This window comes from Carcharhinus amblyrhynchos, chromosome 22, assembly GCF_965287045.1.
Source record: "Carcharhinus amblyrhynchos chromosome 22, sCarAmb.v2.hapA, whole genome shotgun sequence".
Lineage (NCBI taxonomy): Eukaryota > Metazoa > Chordata > Chondrichthyes > Carcharhiniformes > Carcharhinidae > Carcharhinus > Carcharhinus amblyrhynchos.
Genome location: NC_137345.1, coordinates 45,045,045 through 45,066,630, shown reverse-complemented (window position 1 = coordinate 45,066,630; position 21,586 = coordinate 45,045,045). Strand labels below are relative to the sequence as shown.

The 21,586-nt window shown below is 42.7% G+C and overlaps 1 protein-coding gene and 1 pseudogene across 6 annotated transcripts in view; both read right to left on the bottom strand.

Moving 5' to 3' along the window:
* pacsin1b (protein kinase C and casein kinase substrate in neurons 1b) overlaps positions 1 to 21,586 on the bottom strand; it is a 239,756-nt gene that overhangs the window by 95,855 nt on the left and 122,315 nt on the right. For 2 of the 6 annotated variants that reach the window (XM_080210235.1, XM_080210234.1), the window contains exons 1-2: positions 5,910 to 6,056; positions 5,590 to 5,712 (exon numbers count right to left, since the gene is read on the bottom strand). In XM_080210235.1, coding sequence (XP_080066361.1) covers positions 5,590 to 5,649 — 60 coding nt within the window. In that variant the 5' untranslated portion in view covers positions 5,650 to 5,712; positions 5,910 to 6,056. Of the gene's footprint in view, positions 1 to 5,589; positions 5,713 to 5,909; positions 6,058 to 21,586 lie in introns of those variants that run through there. The other 4 variants (XM_080210232.1, XM_080210233.1, XM_080210230.1 and 1 more) reach the window with 3 other exon arrangements.
* On the bottom strand, positions 17,538 to 17,959 carry LOC145356933 (large ribosomal subunit protein uL24 pseudogene; annotated as a pseudogene).

Sequence of the window (21,586 nt, the reverse complement as noted above, 5' to 3'; positions counted from 1 at the left end):
ATGCAGAATAAATCTATTAAGCTCAGATTTTTCTTTTATTATTGAAGCAATGACAACCACAGTACCAAGGGCACAAAGCCAAAGCACAGATTGGAACTGAAGGACCACAAGCACATGCAATATTCAGAGTCTGTTAGAGAAGGTCATTCTACGCAATTTGATGCAGTATTCCAACAAAGAGTCAACTATACAGGTCATCATCTTGACTAGACTAAAAATGGTGATGCAAGATTTTTTTTTAAAATTATGAAATGTTATGCCTAAGGAAGGGCATTGTGAGGACTGAGGAATAGAACTCCTTTATTCTGCATAAAGTATTCCAAAGTTAGGTTCAGCAGCACCAGATGTTGAGCTAACCATCATGTGCCTCAGCCACAATCTGGAAGATGCATCCCCCACTGTGCTAGCGTGGATTGCTTCCATTTCCCAAATAAATCATCCTTCCAGCTTGCTCTCAAAAAGAAGAATGTGTGTCAAACTGTGACCAGTTTCCAGTAAAGGCACATTCACGAGGAAGTGAGTAGACACTACCTAAACTCATTTCATGTGTTACCTTTACTGGGGAGTGATTTTCAGCGCATCAGACCTTCAAATGGCAAAACTGAGTCATCACATGGGAAAGAGTGCAGAAAGGCCAATCAGCTCATTCCATTTGCCCTTTCCCCCTTCAGGTTAGCTCCCAGCCTGCATTTTCACCCTTTCGAAACACTGCCTGCCTTCTCTCTCACTGCATCTGAGACTTTGGCCCAGACTTTTATCATTTTGGCATTACTCTTCTCTAATGATTCCACCTGGCCTCATCTTTGCATCTTTTGTAAAGTTACACCTCATTCAGAATTACGTCACTCATGTCCTTATGTCCTTACACATTTCAAGTCCGGCACTTTAGTTCTCACGAAGCTCTAGAAACTTCTAGTGCCACTCCAGATCAATTTCAAAGTCTTTGATCTCACCGTCAATACCTTACCCTCGAGGGTCTTAGCCAACACTCCTTCAGACCCATGCCTCTGTTTGGACCCTTTGCTTCTCTTTGATGCTGACCCATTTCTCATTTCCAATGTCCTTTGTTCCACCATTAGTGGTCACACTGGAGGCTCTCCCAAACCATCCTCCAGCTTTCATCTGTTCAGGAAACTACTCCTTTCCCTGACATCTGTGGATTTCATTAAAACAGTGTCTCTCATAGTTTCAATCCATTTTCCATTTATGGCAGTCACAAATCAGGAAAGGAAAAACTCCCAGTAATAGACTCATACTGTAACATGAAGAGCGTCTTGTTTTGTAAGCCAGAACAAATAAACTTACTTTTCTGCCTGGTTCCAAATAAGTCATCAGGATATTTCGATTGCCTTATTTAAGTTACCCAAGCCATTGGAATACCCAATTTAAATCATTTGGTGAAGTTATGCATGTTAAATCCAGTAAAACTCAAATGCCAACTCATTTTGTGCTTCTAATGCTAAAGATACCAAGATATTTTGCATGAATCAAAATGCTGCAATTCAATATTGCAACTATTGCCTCAGGCAAGAGAATCGAGCAACCTTCAAAACAAGGGAATATAATCTGGCTTTCACTCCTAGCACAAAACTGACACATACATCACCACATAATTCTCAAAAATGATTAACCTGGGAGATGATGTTTATCTATAATGTCAGAACACCTCATGCTGATGACATGTTAATGCACTACTAATGGAGCATTAGGCTTGGTGCTATGTCTACAATCTTGGGATTAATATTTTGGCCTTTGCTATTTTCATTCATGTTGATATAAACATGGGGAATTACAAAAATCAAGTGCAGTTTACATTGCTAAATTCACCTCACCTCCCTCTCTATCTGCTCTAATTCAGGTACAACTCAGTATAAATATTATACTCCTCTTGCTCATTCCAGACCGCTTGGACGCTGACATAAATCCTCCATTTGATATGAATAATGGGACAACATTAGGGAAGATAATTTGTAAACAATATTAGAGACACAGCATACCAAGTATCATAGAATTCCTACAGTGCAGAAAGAGGCCATTTGGCCCATTGAGTCTGCATCAACAATCCTACCCAGGCCCTATCCCCATAACCCCACTTATTTACCCTGCTAACTCTCTGACACTAATAAACAATTTAGCATAGCCAATCAACCTAACCCGCACATCTCTGAACTGCAGGAGGAAACTGGAGCACCCAGAGGAAGCCCACACAGACATGGGGAGAATGTGCAAACTCCACGCAGACGTCACCCAAGCTGGGAATCAAACCTGGGCCCCAGGCCCTGTGAGGCAGCAGTGCTACCCCAGGTAAAACAGAACATTCTAATTTAAAGAGAGGTGAACTTCTTAAACTCTTTTCAATAATAACAAAAAGAAAAATCTTCAAGGCAACTGTACTGCAAAATTAGAACTGGCTTTTTAAAAAAGAAATAATTTGAGGGATGTGGCTTTGCTGGCTAGGTCAACACTTACTGCCCATATGAGAAATATCCATTTTTAATCTTGCATTAGCCATTTTTAATGGTTTCAATATTTTGTTAGTGTTGAGTTGTGCCTCTCTTGTCTCAAATTGCAGTGGGATGTCAGTGCAGCCAGCAACAAGGAAGAACAACAGGAGTCCTTCACTCCAGTAGGACATTCTAAATATAGTCTGTTCTTTACCAAGTACTTCATCAACCATTAATGCATTACACATTTAGAAACACTTCTCAATGACTTTAATTTCACAAATGAATATATTTCACTGAAGGACCTTGGATTCAATAGAAAATGGACCCAAGGAAAATAAGCGGGTAGGATATTACCAAAGTCCGAGCAACCAAATCATGGTGCGCAGTGGCAGGGGGCTAGGAAGAAGCAGTTCCATTCTCCCAGCTGCGAGAGAACGTGTGACACAAATATATTTCTTTTAGAGACAGCCATTCAAAAATAAGATCAAAAAAAGGTAAGATATGGAGAGGGTAATATGTTTACAATGAACTGTCTTTCAGATTTGCTATTCATCCTTGAGATCAGTGAAGAATTACACATTTAATTCACTTGTTATTTTTCTTGCTCTACTTAGGATTCGGGGTGAGGTATTGGCTTTCATTGTTGCAGAGAAAGTTAACTGAAGTGGAGAGATAGCTCACCCAGAAGAATAGTACAATCCAAACAAACATCCTGTGAAAATGCCACTTACATAAAACAGATGCCAGTTTTTTAAAATTTTTAAATAGATCTTTGCACAGCCCCATGTATAGGATTCCTCAAGCACCCTCTATGTCTCAGACTTACACTAATACTTAACAGTTTAGTAGCTAAAATTAGCAAACTAGTACACAAGAAAACATAAAAAAGGATTTGCATCATAGGGTGACTGTTATTAACAGTACATAGTGTACAGTGACGCTGACATTAAATTACATCTCACTGTCAAATTAAATGGTTACTTGGATAGAATTTTTTTTTCATCTCCATGTCCTGCCAGCTCTCTCCCCACACAGTGGAGAGCCCTGACTCCCAGTCAGAATCTGTACATTCATTATACTTCACAGGGTGACAACATGGTTAGCACTGTTGCTTCAGAGCGCCAGGGACCTGGGTTCAGTTCCCAGTTTGGGTCAGTGTGTGGATTTTGTACATTCTCCCCGTGTCTGCATGGGTTTCCTTTGCACGCTCAGGTTTCCTCCCACAGCCTGAAAGACATGCTGGTTAGGTGCATTGGCCGTGCCAAATTCTCCCTCAGTGTACCTGAACAGGCACCAGAGTGTGGCAACTAGGGGATTTTCACAGTAATTTCATTGCAGTGTTAATGTAAGCCTACTTATAATGCTAATAAATAAACTAAACTTTAGCAGTTTGCTACTGAAAGACCACTCATTGAACTGTTTTGAAATTACCATAGAATTTTATTTTGCAGCATTACCCAAGTTACTTATCGTTGTATTGATCCATTTGGAGAGGGCTACAGACCAAAATATCCCATTTATATTAATAATCCAATTCAATTCCATAAAATTAAACACTAGAATTCTCAATATTTTAAGTGATAAGATCATGGAAATGGGTTATTGGTTTGATAAATCATTTATTTCCTTTAATGATAGAGATTACATGTCATTTATTTTAAGAGTTAATAGATTGCTTTCATTTTCCCATCATAATAATTAATAGTAAAGACCAGATTGACAGGGTAACAGTCTAGTCAGTTTCTGGAATGTTTCATGGACTCTGAATGCTTCTATCCCCTTATATATTTTTAACAAAATGTTGCCGTTCAGACCCTAACAGACAAGTTCAATTTAAAACCTCTGAAGGTTGAAAAACTGTAGGTGAGCAGAGAAAAGAGGAAAGGCACTGGGTGAAGAGTACAAGCCCTCCCTCATGAAGATCAGTGGCAGGCAAAGCACAGAAGAAGTGGATCGCACAGGCAGTAAACCAGATACAATGATATAGATGAAAGTGGACAGAGGATGGGTCACTCCAAGACACTCCTGGCAAAACAAAAATTAAGAGCAAGGTAGAGATCTCCAACAGAAAAAGACAGCCTAAGTTAGCGTATGGACCATGGCAAACTGGGAAATGTGATGGAATAGCAAGCACCAGCATTTAAAATGATACATAGCCTCCCCTGAAGACCACGTCTCCCTATAGTGCAATCCAGCACTCCCAGATATAGAGTCTTTGGTTCAAGAGCTAATACAGCATATCATTTGAAGTTCTAAAACAGGCTCCAACAATGTGGAGGTGACTGAAAGAGGGCAGAGAGAAGATTTAAACACACACACACACACACACACACACACACAGCCTGAGTTCTCACTCCCTGCTGATGGTTATCAATGACACTGGGTAAATGGAGCAAGGACAGAGAGAATCTGGCTCAGTCCAGATTAAATAGCTTACTGACACTCAGTCTCCAAGCTCAAAGAAAGAATAGCCACTTCAGTAAGAAGCTGGAGGGCTGCAAACCATAGAGGATATTCTCAGTAAAAGGTCAGCACCTTGAAGGAGAGAAAATAGGCAAGCAGCTGTGCTTTTTAAAGGCAACATCACATTCCAAATACTTTACTCATCCTTCCACAGTACTTTTTTTAAAGCAGGTTCTGAAAATCCACTGTACTTCTTTCCTCAATGAATAATTTAAAAACACAAACCATTTAACATACGTCCTTAGCCGCTGTAAGTGCGCTCTTGATTTGTAGTGCCTTTAAGTGAATACATATTATACTCAGGTCATATACACACACTGTTAAATACTAGGTTAATGTCACATATGGTTACAGTGGCTGGTGAGTTCAGACTCGTGCTGAACTGAAATAACAGCGCAACATCATACGTGGTTTCATTAATCATTTAATCAAAGCTGCAGCACATTTTCTGCAAATGCACACAAACTGCTAACACATCACCACAATTTCTGATGAATGAATACTTAACAGCACTCGGCCATGTATAAAGCATCAGAACTCATCAACCCTTTCGATTTACCAATGCAGCTTGCAGCAAAGGAAGCTACTGCAAAATCTGCTTTAAAATAATCAGGCATAGCAGTAGCATTTATCTGGCAATATTCTCATCTTCCTAAGTGTAGCAAGAAAGTTGCAGTACCTCCCAGAAACTGTCAGTCGTTTCCTCTAATCCACTGGATTCATCGTAAGAGCCTGACATCTTCTACACGGCAGCAGGACCTTGAATTATCTGCACCGTTACCGAGCTTCAAGTCTTCATGCACTGCAGAGAAAAAAAAACAGTCCAAGCATTACAGAAAGCCTCATGCATTCAACCAAATGGTCACTGCGAACATACCCTCAACCCTTATAGTCACCACACATAACTGTAGCCTCAAGACCACTGCAGAGCTGGGATAGAAAAATAAAATGTCAAGCTGAAAAATGTATTTAAAAATAAAAACAAACAAACAAGCAAACCTCATCTCACAGCAATCCCCTTGATGGCTTTGTTGATAGCTAAACCATAATTCCCACTTGGCCTATTCTGATGAGTTTGTGCGAGAGAGGCTGTGAATTAGTGCCGAGGATTAATCTCTGCCTGGGCATTAGTGGAGCTACATCCCTCAGAGGACATGTGACAGCCTGCGCGCAGTTTGGCTACACAGGTTCACGGGCCCACAGCAGCAGCAGCAGAAGAATTTCAACTATACAGGTTCAGGGCAGCAGTATTCGGGGCAGTTTAGTGTACATAATGTAGCCACAGGGATTCCAGTGACATAACTGCTACATGAACAGCTGAAGGGATTTATATTTCCTTCATCATAGGTTGGCAGAGCCAACTCACGGGCCCAAAGACAGACCAAACACGCAGTGTTTTCAACTGCTTTCAATTTGAGAAAAAAAAATCCAGGTTTTGTTGTTCAAAATTCAACACTTCTTTTTACAAAAAAAAGGTGGAAATGCAATGAAAATATTATAAAATTCAAAAAATTAAAACAAAGATAGATGATTAAATTCCCAACATGCTGTCAACCAAAATCAGCATTTAATGGACACTGACCTATAGGTTTTGGTGAATTAATATTTCCCCAGGCTACATCCAAATGACCAATTTGCAACAAAAGGCAGATATTTACAGATAGACAGATATTTACAGATGTACAGATATATATGTCTTTGTATAGAATATCTTTACAATTCTCAAATATCTCATTCTGTTTTGAAGCATAAATGGTTATGGTTTCCAAACACTTCAGCAATTTTGTGCAGAGCAAGATCCTACAAACAGCAGCAAGATAAAAGACCATAACATATTTCAGATACTGTTCGTTGTGAATATCAGAACTCTCTGCTCTTTAAATATTGTGATACGGGCCAAAAATTAGCAGAACATTTCATTTTCACAAGCATTTTCTCCTTTATTTCTCTCTTTCTCCATCTCGCTCTCCACATCCCCAAACAAACCTTTAGACCTTCATATCTTAACAAGAGTTGCTGTGGAAATATCTACAACCATCTTCATAATCTCCTAAAAGGAAACACATTCCTGAAGGAGGCACTAACCCTGCCAGTTCCTGTATCTCTCAATAAAGGTGGCACGTTGGCACAGTGGTTAGCACTGCTGCCTCAAAGCAGCAGAGGCCCAAGTTCAATTCCAGCCTTGGGTGACTGTCTGTGCGTAGGTTTCCTCCCACACTCCAAAGATGTACAGGTTAGACGGATTGGCCATGCTACATTATCTCTTAGTGTCAGGAGGATTAGCAACATAAAATGTGGGGTTATGGTGATAGGGCCTGGGTGGGATTGTTGTCAGTGCAGGCTCAATGGTTTGAGTGGCTTCCTTCTGCACTGTAGGGATTCAATGATGAGGGACAGAGAGCTGAATTTCTGAGGAGATGGAAGGCACGGGACTAGGAGAATTCTGGGGACTTGGAATTCTGGGGCTTCAGTCTGTCCCTATCGTCCCACCTGCAGGCTATTTTAAGGGAGGTTGCATAGGGACAGGGGACAGGTGAGATGACAGCTGCTTTCACCTGCTTCCAATGGATAGCTGATTAAATTGCCCTTTAAGGCATGATTAGCCAGTCCCACCTGACGCCAAACCCCAAAATGATGAATAAAAAGGTATTCAAACAATGCTAACCTTCAAGTTAGCAACCTCTCCACCCATCCCACAGCTGTCATTGCTGGGCAACCAAAGCTGCAACTACAAGCTGTCCTGTGGTGGGGGGCTGTGGCAGCTGTAGAGCTCCAAACACATCAACCCCATTCATTGGTGATGGTTGGTTACTGATCTTTCAGTACTGGACTGTCTCTTATGAAAGGATTCTGGACCACATGAAGTCTCACATCATGTCAAACATAGGCAAGGAAACCTCCCACTAATTACCACATACCAATCCCTGCTCAGCTGACCAATCAGTCCTTCTCCACGTCAAACAGCACTTTGAAAAAGCACCAATAGTGGCAAGGACACAGAATGTACTCTGGGTGCAGGACTCCAATATCCAACACCAACTGTGGACCAGAAACATCATTACTGACTGAGCCCTACAGGACATTGGTGCCAGACTGGGCCTGTGACAGATGGTGAGGAAGCCAACAGGAGGGAAAAACATACTTAACCTCATCCTCAGCAATCTGCCAGCCATAGATGCATCCATGACAGTGTCTGTAGCAGTGACCACGAAAGACAAAATCCTGTCCTCACGTTGGCTCTATTATATGGTGTGGCACTAACACTGTGTTAAATGGGATAAATTTTAAACAGATCTAACAACAAGTCTGGGCAAATATGAGGCCTTGCAGGACACTAGCAGCTGCAGAATTGTACTCAACCACAATCTAGAACTTCATGGTCTGGCATCTCCCTCATTCTACCGTTACCACCAGGGGATTAACCCTGGTTCAATGAAGGGTGTTGGCGGGCATGCCAGAAACCTAAACTTAAAAAGGGGCCAACCTGGTGAAGCTACAACACTGGACTATTTGCATGCCACACAGGGCGAGCAGCAAGTGATGGCACTAAGTAATTCTTCAAGCATTGGATCAGATCATAGCTCTGTAGTCCACAAGACCTAGGAGCAGAATTAGGTCACTTGGCCCATCAAGTCTGCTCTGTCATTCAATCATGGCTGATATTTTTCTCATCCCCATTCTCCTGCCGCTTCCCCATAACCCCGATCTCCTTAGAGATGGGTTCAATTCTGGTCCTGGATGACTGTGTGGAGTTTGCACATTCTCCCCATCTCTGCGTGGGTTTTGTCTCGGTCCTCCGGTTTTCTCCCACACTCCAAAGATGTGCAGGTTAGGTGGATTGCTATAGTAAATTGTCCCTTAGTGTCAAGGGGATTAGCAGGGTAAATGTGTGGGGTTATGGGGAAAGGGCCTCAGTGAGATTGTTGGCAGTGCAGGCTCAATGGGCTGAATGGCCTTCTCCTGCACTATAGGGACTCTATGTGATGGAGTGCAGCGCCGACAACACAAGATGCTTGACAGAAACCAAGCAGACTGCTTTGTCCTGGTTGGTATCTGTTTCACAAACATCCACTCCCTCCACCATCAATGTATAGTAGTAGCAAAATGTACTGTCAGGAACTCACCAAGGCACCTTCAAACACAACCACCCAGAAGGATTGGGGTTCCCAAACTGTTCTGTGGGACCCCAGCAGGGTTTATGCAGTCAGTCAGTTTGGCGGCAGGTCACCAAGAAGAGGGTGGTTTGGGGAGAGTGAAGGTAGGCCAGAGTGTAGGTGGGCAAGAATGAAGGAGTGAGTTGGTGCTCCCATTAAAAAAAAACAATAAGATGAAGGTAAGGTTTTAATGTATTTGTTGAAAAACAGAGCTTCATTATAATAAATATATACAGACAAGACAAACACAATATTTGTACCTATTGCACAATAATTATTGTGATTTAATTTTTCAGGCCAATAATAAGAATGCTTCTCAGGAATTCCTTCAGTCAAAAAGGGAGCTGGAAAAGTTTGAGAAACTCTGAGGGAGCACAAGTGCAAAAATACCTGGGAACACCACCAGTAGGAAGTTCCCCTCCCAGCCACACACCATCTTGACTCAGAAATATAATTGCCATTCTTCTGCCATCACTGGGTCAAAATCCAGGAACACCCTCCCTAACAGCACTGTGGGTGTAACTACACCACATGGACTGCAGCCATTCAAGAAGGCAGCTCACCACCACCGTTGAGGGCAGTTATAAAATGTGCAATAAATGCCAGTGATGCCCACATCTCTGAATGAATTTTTAAAAAGCTTTCCAGCTTCAAGAGCCCACCCACCTCCCTTAATTGCACACGGCTCCTGAAAGCGGGACAGGGAGCGGAGAACAAATGTCCGCCGGGTGTGAGATTAGCTACATAGGTAAGGATGGTCTGGTGGAAAGGGAGATACAGGAGATGCAGTGATAAAGGTCAGCTCAAAAGCATCAGCTTGATCTATAGGTTTATTACATAAAGACCTGGAAAATATATCAAAACAAAGCCAATGCCTGAGGAGAAAAGGGTGGCCATGGAAAATTACAGGAGCCAGTTTGAGATCGTGGTGAGAGTGTGTACTTCCCTCCTTAGAAAAAATATTTAGTTCCTGCAATATTTGCATTACTTACATAAATACTGCATTGGGAACAACAAAGGAACAGAAAAGTTACAGACTGCAGATAGGAGGTACTAATCAAAAAAAAAGTGGCAGTTCCCACTTGCAAATACTAAGCGAGCCTTGAAAATAAACATTACATTTTACTGCGGATTCTACACTTTTGAAGGAAAAAAAAATTGTGATTTTTCCTACTTCCAAATGAAAGGAAGATTTTAATTCAAAACATTCTCAATTTGGTAATTACTTAAGTAGACTGTCACTTAAAAAAGATTTATGCAATTTATGTGAAACCGTGCTTGGGAGCAAATGCCTCCCCATTTTAATGAACACGCTTTTTAAAAAAAATTCATCCATGAGACATGGGCATCGCTGGCAGTGTCAATGTTTATTGCCCACCTCTAATTACCCCTTGAACCAGCTAGGCTATTTCAGAGGGCAATTAAGAATCAACCACAATTTTTGTCAATCCGATTATTTTCCCCACTGCATCAAACCTGATGTAAAACTAACTTGAGCCCAACAGGCGACACTTACCTTTCTCACTATCCTTACAAAGTCACTCATGCATTATGCTGCCTCAATAATCGTGATTATAGTGCCTAATGAGACCAAAGAATTACTTCAAACTATTGGTCCACCAGTGTTGTAAGTGTATGCCACCCAGAGGGGTGGAATTTTACAACCTCCTTGCGCCTGTCCTGCAGCGGGAAAACTTTGTAAAATTAGGCATAAAGTAACTAGCGGGAATGGCACCCGTTTTCACACTGGCCACTATTTTAATGACACCTGGATTTCTGATGTGGTCAGCCAGGGGCCTGTGGGGGGAGTGCCAGAGGCAGGGCCAGAATTCTGCACATAGAAACATTGAACATTACAGCACAGAACAGGCTCCTTTGGCCCTCAATGTTGTGCCGAGCTATGTCCAGTCACAAGATCAAGCTATCCCACTCCCTATAATTCTGGTCTGCTCCATGTGCCTATCCAATAACCGCTTGAAAGTTCCGAAAGTGTCCGACTCCACTATCACAGCAGGCAGTCTATTCCACACCCCAACCACTCTGAGTGAAGAATCTACCTCAGACATCCCTCCTATATCTCCCACCATGAACCTTATTGTTATGCCCCCTAGAAACAGCTACAGCCACCCGAGGAAATAGTCTCTGCACGTCCACTCTATCTAGCCCCCTCATCATCCTATAAATTGCTATTAAGTCGCCTCTCATCCTCCTCCGCTCCAAAGAGAAAAGCCCCAGCTCCCTCAACCTTTCCTCATAAGACCTACCCTCCAAACCAGGCAGCATCCTGGTAAATCTCCTCTGCACTCCCTCCAATGCTTCCACATCCTTCTTATACTGACGTGACCAGAACTTAACACAATATTCTAAATGTGGTCTCACCAACACCTGGTATAGTTGCAGCATAGCCCCACAGCTCTAAACTCAAACCCCCTGTTAATAAACGCTAACACACTATAAGCCTTCTATCCACTTGAGTGGCAACCTTCAGAGATCTGTGGATATGAACCCCAAGATCTCTCTGTTCCTCCACATTCCTTAGAACCCTGCCATTGACCCTGTAATCTGCATTCAAGTTTGTCCTACCAAAATGAATCACCTCACACTTATCAGGGTTAAACTCCATCTGCCACTTTTTGGCCCAGCTCTGCATCCTATCAATCTCTCTTTGCAGCCTGCAAGAGCCCTCCACCTCATCCACTACTCCACCAATCTTGGTGTCATCAGCAAATTTACTAACCCACCCTTCAGCCCCTTCTTCCAAGTCATTGTTAAAAAAAAAACACAAAAAGCAGAGGATCCAGCACTGATCCCTGTGGTATACCGCTGGTAACTGGCCTCCAGTCTGAGAATTTTCCCTCCACCATCACTCTGTCTTCTATGATACCACCAGTTACTTATCCAATTGGCCACATTTCCTTCTGTCCCACACCTCCTTATCTCCTTCATGAGCCTACCATGGGGAACCTTTTCAAGCACCTTACTAAAATAACAAGAGCAATACCTCCCTCTATAGGCTATCTAGCAAGTTAAACCTCACTCACAGCCCCTCTGGCTAAAAAACTGACTAGCCCTGACTTTTACTGGTAGCAAAAAACTGGGGAAGAAGATTACAAGTCCAAATTGTTTTTTCACTATGGGGTGGAAGGAGGGGATGGGGGCAAATTGCGCACTTCCTGACAGAGATAAAGAGGGGATGTCTTGTTATAACCCAGAGTCATTCTTGTCCATCAACCAAACAAAACACTGTCAAAACTCAACAGCAAGCAGCAATTGCCCTTTTGACAGAGAGGTGATCGAGAACACAAAATAGTATTAAAAAGTAAGTTCTGTCTGAAATTAAATCATGCTGCAACAATGACTCACTCTGTTTATTTAACTTGGATGTATGTTGCACTCAAAAGCAACAAAAAGTGAAGAGAACAGAATTCAAGTAATAATTGTTTTAATTAAATCAATCAGCTTGGGCTCCCACTCTGCCAGAACTGCAAGGAACTACAAAAGTTTGAGAATGTAGCTCAATCTATCATGCAAACCAGCCTCCCATCCATTGGCTCTGTCTACACTTCCTGCCTCAGAAAAGCAGCCAGCATGATTAAGGACCCCATACACCCCGGACATTCTCTCTTCCGCCTTTTTCCGTTGGGAAAAGGATACAAAAGTCTGAGGTCACACACCAAACGACTCAAGGACAGCTTCTTCCCTGCTGCTGTCAGATTTTTGAATGGACTTACCTTGCATTAAGCTGATCTTTCTCTACATCCTAACTATGATGTGCGGGTTAGGTTGATTGGTCATGCTAAGAAATGGCCCCTTAGTGTCCAGAGTAGTGGAGATTAGTGGGTATAATAAGTAGGGATATGGGGGTAGGGCCTGGGTGGGATTGTGTTTGGTGCAGACTCGATGGGCCGAAGGGCCTCTTGCTGCACTGTAGGGTTCTATGCTCTATGTTCTATGCCTGTAACACTACATTCTGCACTCTATGAACAGTATGCTTTGTCTGTGTAGCGCACAAGAAACAATACTTTTCACTGTATGTTAATACATATGACAATAATAAATCAAATCAGCTTAATTTTCCAGTAGACCTCCTGCAAGAAATGCTCAGCTTATATTACATACCAGGAGTCAACAAATACCACTGATTTTATTGATGAGACACAGTCAGTAACAGAATCAATCCCTGAAAAATCAGATCAAGTGAGCTTACAGCTTCTCTTGATTGGATGCTAACTGCACCGGTCAAACCAGGTCAGATCAACAAGGAAGCCATTACCAGAGAATTTCTTGAAAATCTGGAAAATATCCATTATTTATGGACAGAGCGAGGACAACTGTGAAGTCTATATCTGTGGATGTGCGCTCCATACTTAGATATGACTGGCATTATGTACGTATGTTTCATAGAAGAGCCAGCTTTACGGTCGGAGCTGCATTGATTAAAGCGTGTGGATCAATCGCACCATGGTCCTGGTTTAAAAGGAATTCTGCAAAGACCTAATCAATCTGATCCACAAGAAAATTAAAAAGTTACACAAGCAGTCGGTTTCTCTGCAATCCAACACTCCATGTATTTCCAAGGTTGAATTCAGGATGAGTGCTGTAACTGTATTATTAGAACAAAAGAAAACTTTATCCAGCTAGAATTTCAGAGGTTTTACATTTCAACGCTTCCTGCAGCCGACAAGGACCAAGGCAGCATTAGCCTGAGTCAGCAGATCCACGTTGGGCCGGTTTTCCTAAGCTAGGTGCTGAAGGCACCTCACAGCTGTCCAAGGATCCCTGCTGGAAAATGTGCATTGTGAGCACAGGCAGGCTCGAGTTCACAGTGATGCACTCCTTTGTTGAATAGGCAGAGGAGTCATAGAGGTTTACAGCATGGAAACCGGCCCTTCGGCCCAACTGATCCACACTGCCCAGTTTTTAACCACTGAGCTAGTCCCAGTTACCCACATTTGGCCCATATTGCCCTATACCCATCTTACCCATATAACCGTCTAAATGCATTTTAAAAGACAATTGTACCCACCTTTACTACTACTACCACTGGCAGCTTGTTCCAGACCCCACCCTGTGTGAAAAATTGCCCCTCTGGACCCTTTTGTCTCTCAACCCTATCACATTAAACCTATGCCTTCTAGTTTTAAGCTACCCTACCTTTGGGAAAAGAAGTTCACTATCTAGCTGATCTATCCCCTTTATTTTATAGACCTCCATAAGATCACCTCTAAATCTTCTATACTCCCGGGCAAAAAGTCTACCCAGTCACTCTTAACTCAAACCATTGAGTCCCGGTAGCATCCTAGTAAACCTTTTCTGCACTCTTTCTAGTTTAATAATAACCTCCTATAATAAAAGGTGACCAGAACTGTACACAGTACAGTTCAGTCAATCCTTATCAGCTCAGCTCACATATGAAAAATAGCCACGTAGGGGAGTTACAAAGGATTCAACCCCAGCACAAAAGGAACACTTAATGCTGAAAGGTTGTTTCCCCTTATGGCAGAGACAGGGAGCAGAGGACATAATCTCGGAGTGAGGGGGTGCCTGTTTATGACAGAGGAGGAATTTCTTCTCTCAAAGGGTAGTGAATCTGAGGAAATCTTTACCTGTGAAGGCTGGTCGTCAAGTATGTTCAAGGCTGAGACAGAGAGTGTTTTAATCAGTAAGGGGGAATAAGATGGGAAAGTGGAGTTGAGGATTATCACATCAAATCAGTCGTGATCTCACTGAATGATGGAACAGACTCGCTGGGCTGAATGGCCTACTTCTGCTAATATGTCTGATTGGAGAAACATTTTGGAAGTTTATTTTGCGAACCTTACTTGATTTAATAAATTTAAGATAATGAATGACGCTCATTATTCCTCCTGTTGGATACAATTAAATCACAAATAGTTATCATTAATTATCTTCAAAATATCGGTCTACCTGTGCCTCAAGAACACAGCACTTTATTCTCAGAGTTAGTGATGGCACAGTTTGGGCACAATAACGTTTTATACCACAGTGGGATCATCACAGAATTCCTAATGTGCAGAAGTAGGCCATTCAAACATCTAATATGCACCAACTCTGCCAGAGCATCTTACCCAGGTCCTCTCCCCCACCCTATCCCCGTTACCCCAAACATTTACCATGGCTAATTCATCTAACCTACACATCTTGGGATACTAAGGGGCAAATTACCAAGGTCAATCCATTTCAACCTGTACATCTTTGAACTGTGGCACGTTAGTTAGCACTGCTGCCTCACTGCACCATGAACCCGAGTTCAATTCCAGCCTCGGGTCACTGTCTGTGTGGAGTATGCATGTTTTGCCAGTGTCTTCATGGGTTTCCTCCAGGTGTCCAGCTTCCTCCCACAGTCCAAAAAGGTGTGCTTGTTAGATGGATTAGCCACACTAAATTACCCCTTAGTGTTTCAGGATGGATAGGTTAGGGGAATTAGTAATTCCATAAGGTTACGGGGATAGACCATGGGTAAAATGATCTGCCAGATTCAGTGCAGATGTGTCGGGCTGAATGGCCTCCTTCTGCTCTGTAGAGATCCTATAAAGCCCTAATACGTGGGTTGTTTAACTTTTGCTGCAGCATTATTACTGAGGGGGCGATCTTACTGGCTCGTCACGCCGGTCGATGGCTAGGAGGGCTGGTAAGATGTGCATGTGGCCAAAAACTGGTTTTGTGCCTGGTTTCCTGCATCTCTCCATATTACAGCTCTGTTATGCCAAAATAATCAGCCTCACGCCCTTCCTGGGCACGAGGGCAATTTAAATATTCATAAATTAATTTTAATATTATTAGTGAGCCCGGGTTACAATCGTCCGGCCTCACTCGTCTTAAGATCTTCACCAGCAAGTATCACATGTGGTCCCCCACCAATGGGGTCTTGACGTGAAGACCTCACCAAAAGGGAGCTGAAGTCACTCCTGGCTGATCAAGGATGGGCAGTGCCAGTTTGGCACTATTTGCTACCAGGCAACGTCAAGGGGCAGAGCCTGAAGGGGAAGCAGGGCATGGGAGCTGCGGGCTCTGCATCAAAGATCGCCAGGGCTGCAATGGGCTGGTGGGGGGGGGGAAGGGGAGACGAGGAGGAGTAAAACACAATGTACTTCAAAACATAGTACACTGGGAAATCAGGGCCCCATGTGCAATAGCGCCCTCTAGCAGTCAGCAGCCAACTTCCTGTCGTGAATAAATTCTGTCCACTCCCCCTACTGGCAAGAATCACACTTTGTCTCATTTTCTTTCCAGGTACCGTAAGATTGCACCTGGGAACTCGCCCAAAAATTGGACAAGATGCTCTCGAATGTTTTCACACTCTTCCAGCACTTAGAAGATCGGTCTGTCAGACTTGATCCTATTGTTTGGCTGCCAACATCAGTCCCAAAAAGGTGATTCCTTATTTCATCTTGGAACAGGACAATTGTGTCAACCAATGATATTTCAGTTTAGCACATTCAATCCTGACTGTATAACAGATAGCCCTGAACTGACGATTAAATACAAGCTTTTCTTAATGACTTTGCATTTAAAATTGGGAAATTAGTTGAGACAATTTCAATTCACATCATGCCTATTTTACATTCTCCTTCCCCACCCTCAGCACAAATCCTCAGCTCTTGCAAAATCTGCAAATACTTCACTCAGTTTTTCCCTGTGACGTTAGGGTTGAATCCATAAACCCTAAAGAACAGAGGTACAAGTTTGCATCAATTGATGCAGTGCGGGGAGACATCAGTATGTTACGTTATTTCACAGTGGATTGTATTTTATCAAAACTACTGCACTGTCTTTCATACAGTATAATATGAGGTTGCCCAAAGAGATAGAAAAACATGGAACAAGTAGATGATCAAATAAAATCAGTCATTTTAAGAAAGGGTTGGGCAAATATTTGTTTAGTGAATGAACTGTGGAAATAAGCAGTGAACAGTATTGTAGTTAAACACTGCAATCAGCTAAATGGACCAAAGTACTGTTTCTGTACATTCCTATATTCCACTATGCAGTGTCCTCTTTGCAACATTCTCATTTACTTTTTTTGATTTTATCATTTTCTAGTTTACAATTAGGCCAATTTAAAAAAAACCTCAGTTCAGACAGGCAAGACAAGCCAGCTTCTTTCTAGTCACTCCCATCCCAACATGACCAGAACCAGACATTGCTCGTCACCACAGCTTCCTGCTTTAAAGATATCAAAAGCAGGCCCAGGAAATAGAAAAGAACCACAATCAGCGAGAAGTTTCTTTTTCAGGAGATGGGTGCCATTAGATCAGTGAGAAACAAAACATCATAAGATTGGCTTTGAGGGCACATTTCCAAGGTGACTGAACTTACAAGGAAGAGAGTCACGGGTTGACAAGAATACTGCACCAAGTCGTCACGGCATTAAGTGAGCAGCAATGTTACCAATCACACTTCTTTTAAATTTTTGAATCTTTATTCAAAGTAGTAAAGTTCCAACATTCAATTACTCCTGTTCTTCAACAGATTCTTCCTTACATTTATCCTCATCTTTGCTAACTTGGCGAGATTTGGCCTTGCATTCCAGGACCTTCTTGCGATCCTTGTCCAGCTTTAGTCTGGTAATCATCACCTTACTGGGGTGAATGCCAACATGAACTGTAGTACCACTGGCTTTTTCACATTGCACAACGTAGATTACATATTTCTTTCTGTACACTTGTACAACTTTACTAATCTGCTGACCCTTGTAATGTCCTCTGACAACCTGAACCTCATCATCCTTGCGTATGGGCATTGAGCGAACATTGTATTTCTGCCTCAGCATCTTAGTGCGGAGAAAACAATTTTCCTGCAGATGTGGAATGGAGCGTTGAAGTGCCTCTTCCTCTGGAAAGATGTTACATAGGGATTGAACTTCATACTGGCCTCCTGCAGTAGCTAGTTCAGAAAATTTCCTGATGCTGCCAGCTCTACAAATGCACTTAGAAAAACTTTAAACACTTCAATAGAAAGAAATGCAAACTGCAGATTATTCTACAAGTACAAAAGCAAACAATTCTTACATTCTGACTGCAAATGATAAACAACATTCTGGTTAATTGCACTGGTTGTACTTGTCTGTAGTAAAACACTGTGGTGGCATCACCCCATCCTGAAACAGTTACATTTTTGCTGCAGTTCGACTGAAATAAAGTATGAACAATCGCTAGCCGTGTTAAAAAAACAGCAATTCCCAAACTGTTTTAAGGATTCCTCTTCAAATGGATTAGTAATCACAGACCTCCATCTAAATTGCAATAGTAGGTAATACTCGTGTTGCATGAAAAGAACTTCTCAATTCTGTTTTCATCAAATAAATAATTAAAATGGCAAATTTGAGAACAATTTCAGATAGGTCTGGGACAGAACAGATAAAGCAGAGATTGGTGAGACTGCACTAATGTTCTTCCGAATGTCAATAGCATTGCTTTTTAGTGTGGTGAAAGATCACTTTAATGTTAAACAAACCCAATCAACTCCCAGATTTGCATCAATTCAAAAAGCCTCTAGTCAAATCAACACCATGATGTTTATTAGGCTTCAAACAGAATTCAATATTTTTTTGTTTTAAATTCCCTTTGGCAATGAGTTTCATTCTCTACGATTCTATTAAGAGTCCTCATATGTGTGACATTCCTGGTAGTACTTTACAGATCTGAAACACAGCCCAGTTTCTCAGATAATCAGTCTAAGAATTCACTTCATTGCAACATTTGATTTGATTTATTGTCACATATTAACACAATGAAAAGTATTGTTTCTTGTGCGCTATACAGACAAAGCAGATCGTTCATAGAGAAGGAAACAGAGTGCAGAATGTAGTGTTACAATCATAGTTAGGGTGGAGAGACAGATCAACTTAATGCAAGGTAAGTCCATTCAAAAGTCTGGCAGCAGCAGGGAAGATGATGTTCTTGAGTCGGTTGGGACATGACCTCAGACTTTTGTATCTTTTTCCTGACGGAAGAAGGTGGAAGAGGTGCGTGGGTACAAGGCAAAAGATTTAAGCAAGTCAAATTGACAACTAATGCCTGACTCAACAATCAAGACACTAATATCAACAGAAAATCTAAAGAAATTCTCACAGCAGCCCACATGATAATAATACTTGCTCAGTCTAAATTGAATGCACCCTCCCATCATAGCAGTTGCTGCGCCCTCCCTATTTTCCACTTCCAGTTTCCTCCTTATTTTTGTCTCGCTCTCATTTCTCTACCCCCACCACCGCGCGCCCCCCCCCCCCCCACACCCCCCCTGCCATCTCCGTCCACTGGAGACTAGATTATCTTGCTGACCCACTGGACCGTCTGTATGGAGCTCCAGGATCTACACAGCCCATGTTCAAAACAGCTGCAGTGAAGATTGGGAGGTTAAATGAGTTGGGTCACAACCTCTTCCATCTGTGGGACCATGGCTCAGATGCAGTCAGGTTGCAAGAACAGTTTCCTCACTACTGTCTGTATAAATATTAAATTAATTTGATGAGTTGGAGCACAGCTCCCTGTCCACAACAGAAACACATCAAGAAACACTGCTGGGGTAGCAGGGAGGAGTACAATCATTCTGAGTCCATCTTTTAAGGATGAGGTTAAGAAATTATTAGTTACATGTTGCAGTTGGGCTGTTTGCTCCCAATACTGGCAGCCTGAAATGGAAAGATCCAATTTTGTAGAATCAAAACTCTAGTCTTGATGGACACTAGGAAACTTTGCAAAGATCCAATTTATATTCAGTGACTATATTACCCCTAAAATGAAACAATGTATCCTGAATTTCAGAAGGTGGAAATTATTTTCTAGTGCCCATGTACACAATGAATTACAGAATAAAATATTGGTTGGTTATTGGTCAGGGAGATCTGATAGAAACATAAGATTATGAAGGGAATAGATAAGATAGAAGCAGGGAAGTTGTTTCCACTGGCAGGTGAAAATAGAACTAGGGGGCACAGTCTCAAAATAAGGGGAAATAGATTTAGGACAGAGTCGGGGAGGAACTTCTCCACCCAAAGAGTTGAGAGTCTGTGAATTCTCTGCCTAGTGAAACAGCTGAGGTTACCTCATTGAATGTTTTTAAGGCAAGGATAGATAAAATTTTGAACAGTAAAGGAATTAAGGGTTATAGTGAGCGGGCGGTAAGTGGAGCTAAGTCCACAAAAAGATCACCCATGATCTTATCGAATGGTGGAGCAGGCTCGAGGAGCCAGATGGCCTACTCCTGCTCCTAGTTCTTATGTTCCCATGTTCCCAAAAGTCACACTGATCTAATTAAAAATGTTCAAAAATATTATATAAAAACTTGTAACACTCAAATATTAAGCTGCATCCCTATGCAGCTGGCACTGATAATACACCACAATTCTCTTATGGAAGTTAAGATGAAGGTTGGAGTTCTCCCAAACAAATTTCGAAGTGTCACAATGGTGAGACAAATGGGATGAATTACGCAGGTCTCTCGAATGGAAGAGCCTCTGTGAGAATCACACCGTCATGGAGGCTCCAGGAGCGTGACTCACCCCAAGTGATTGCTGCTAAGAGGAGCTGCTCAGATGCTCCTGCTGCACCCACAGTAAGTTACACTAGGAAGATGGCAGCGAGCAGAGCAGCCCCACACTTCACCGAGGGAGAGCTGGGGCAGTTGTTGGATGCTGTGGAGGTGAGGAGGGTCATCTTCTTCCTCTGATATTGGGGCGGGCTGGCAATATGGTCTGGGAAGCAGCTGCAGGCAGTGCCCATGCACTGACATCGAAGACTGGGCACCCGGTACTGCAAGAAAATGAACGGCCCCATTTGGGCAGCAAAAGCCGAGTGTCCATCCCATCCTGGCATCGGTCTCATCTATTGCACCTGGAATATATACGTCAATCCACTTCCTGACACTCTGCGGCCTTCCAGCGCCCGACCCCCAGAATTTTTCTCCAATGCCTCTGGCACTCCCCTCCCCCGTCAAAACCCCAGCCTGCCAAGGGATGATCTCAACATACGCCACTCAATTGCTCCCACTATGGACACCATGCACCCTTCCAGCCATCAAGCTTTCAATCCCCCCTTTTGTCCCCACAGGGGATGATGGCCAATAACCGGAGGGAGCGAGAGAAGACCAGCATGGAAGTTCCCGAGCTGCATCTTCTGACTCTCTTCAATGAGCTTGCGATGGAGTTCTCAGGGGAGTTCCAAAGAGAGAGCCAAGATGATAGCTAGGTCAACGTGTGCCAAGGAAATAGCCACAAAACCTTCATTCAAATGGCCTGTCTCAGGTAAGTTGCAATCTGTCCAGATTCTTGTCCCTCCCTTGCATTGAGCCAAGTGTCTTTTTCTTTTGCAGATGATGACCCCAATGAGGACAGCCCCGACTAATCGACGCAGGCATCGCTCTCACCATCCAGCAGCACAGATACCGTCACCACAGTGGGACATGCTAGCAGGGAGGCTTCTGGGTCATTTACTGGTGAGCACCACACAACTGCTGATGCACATCAGGTGGAGGCAGGAACATCTGAGGGCTTGGGCAGCT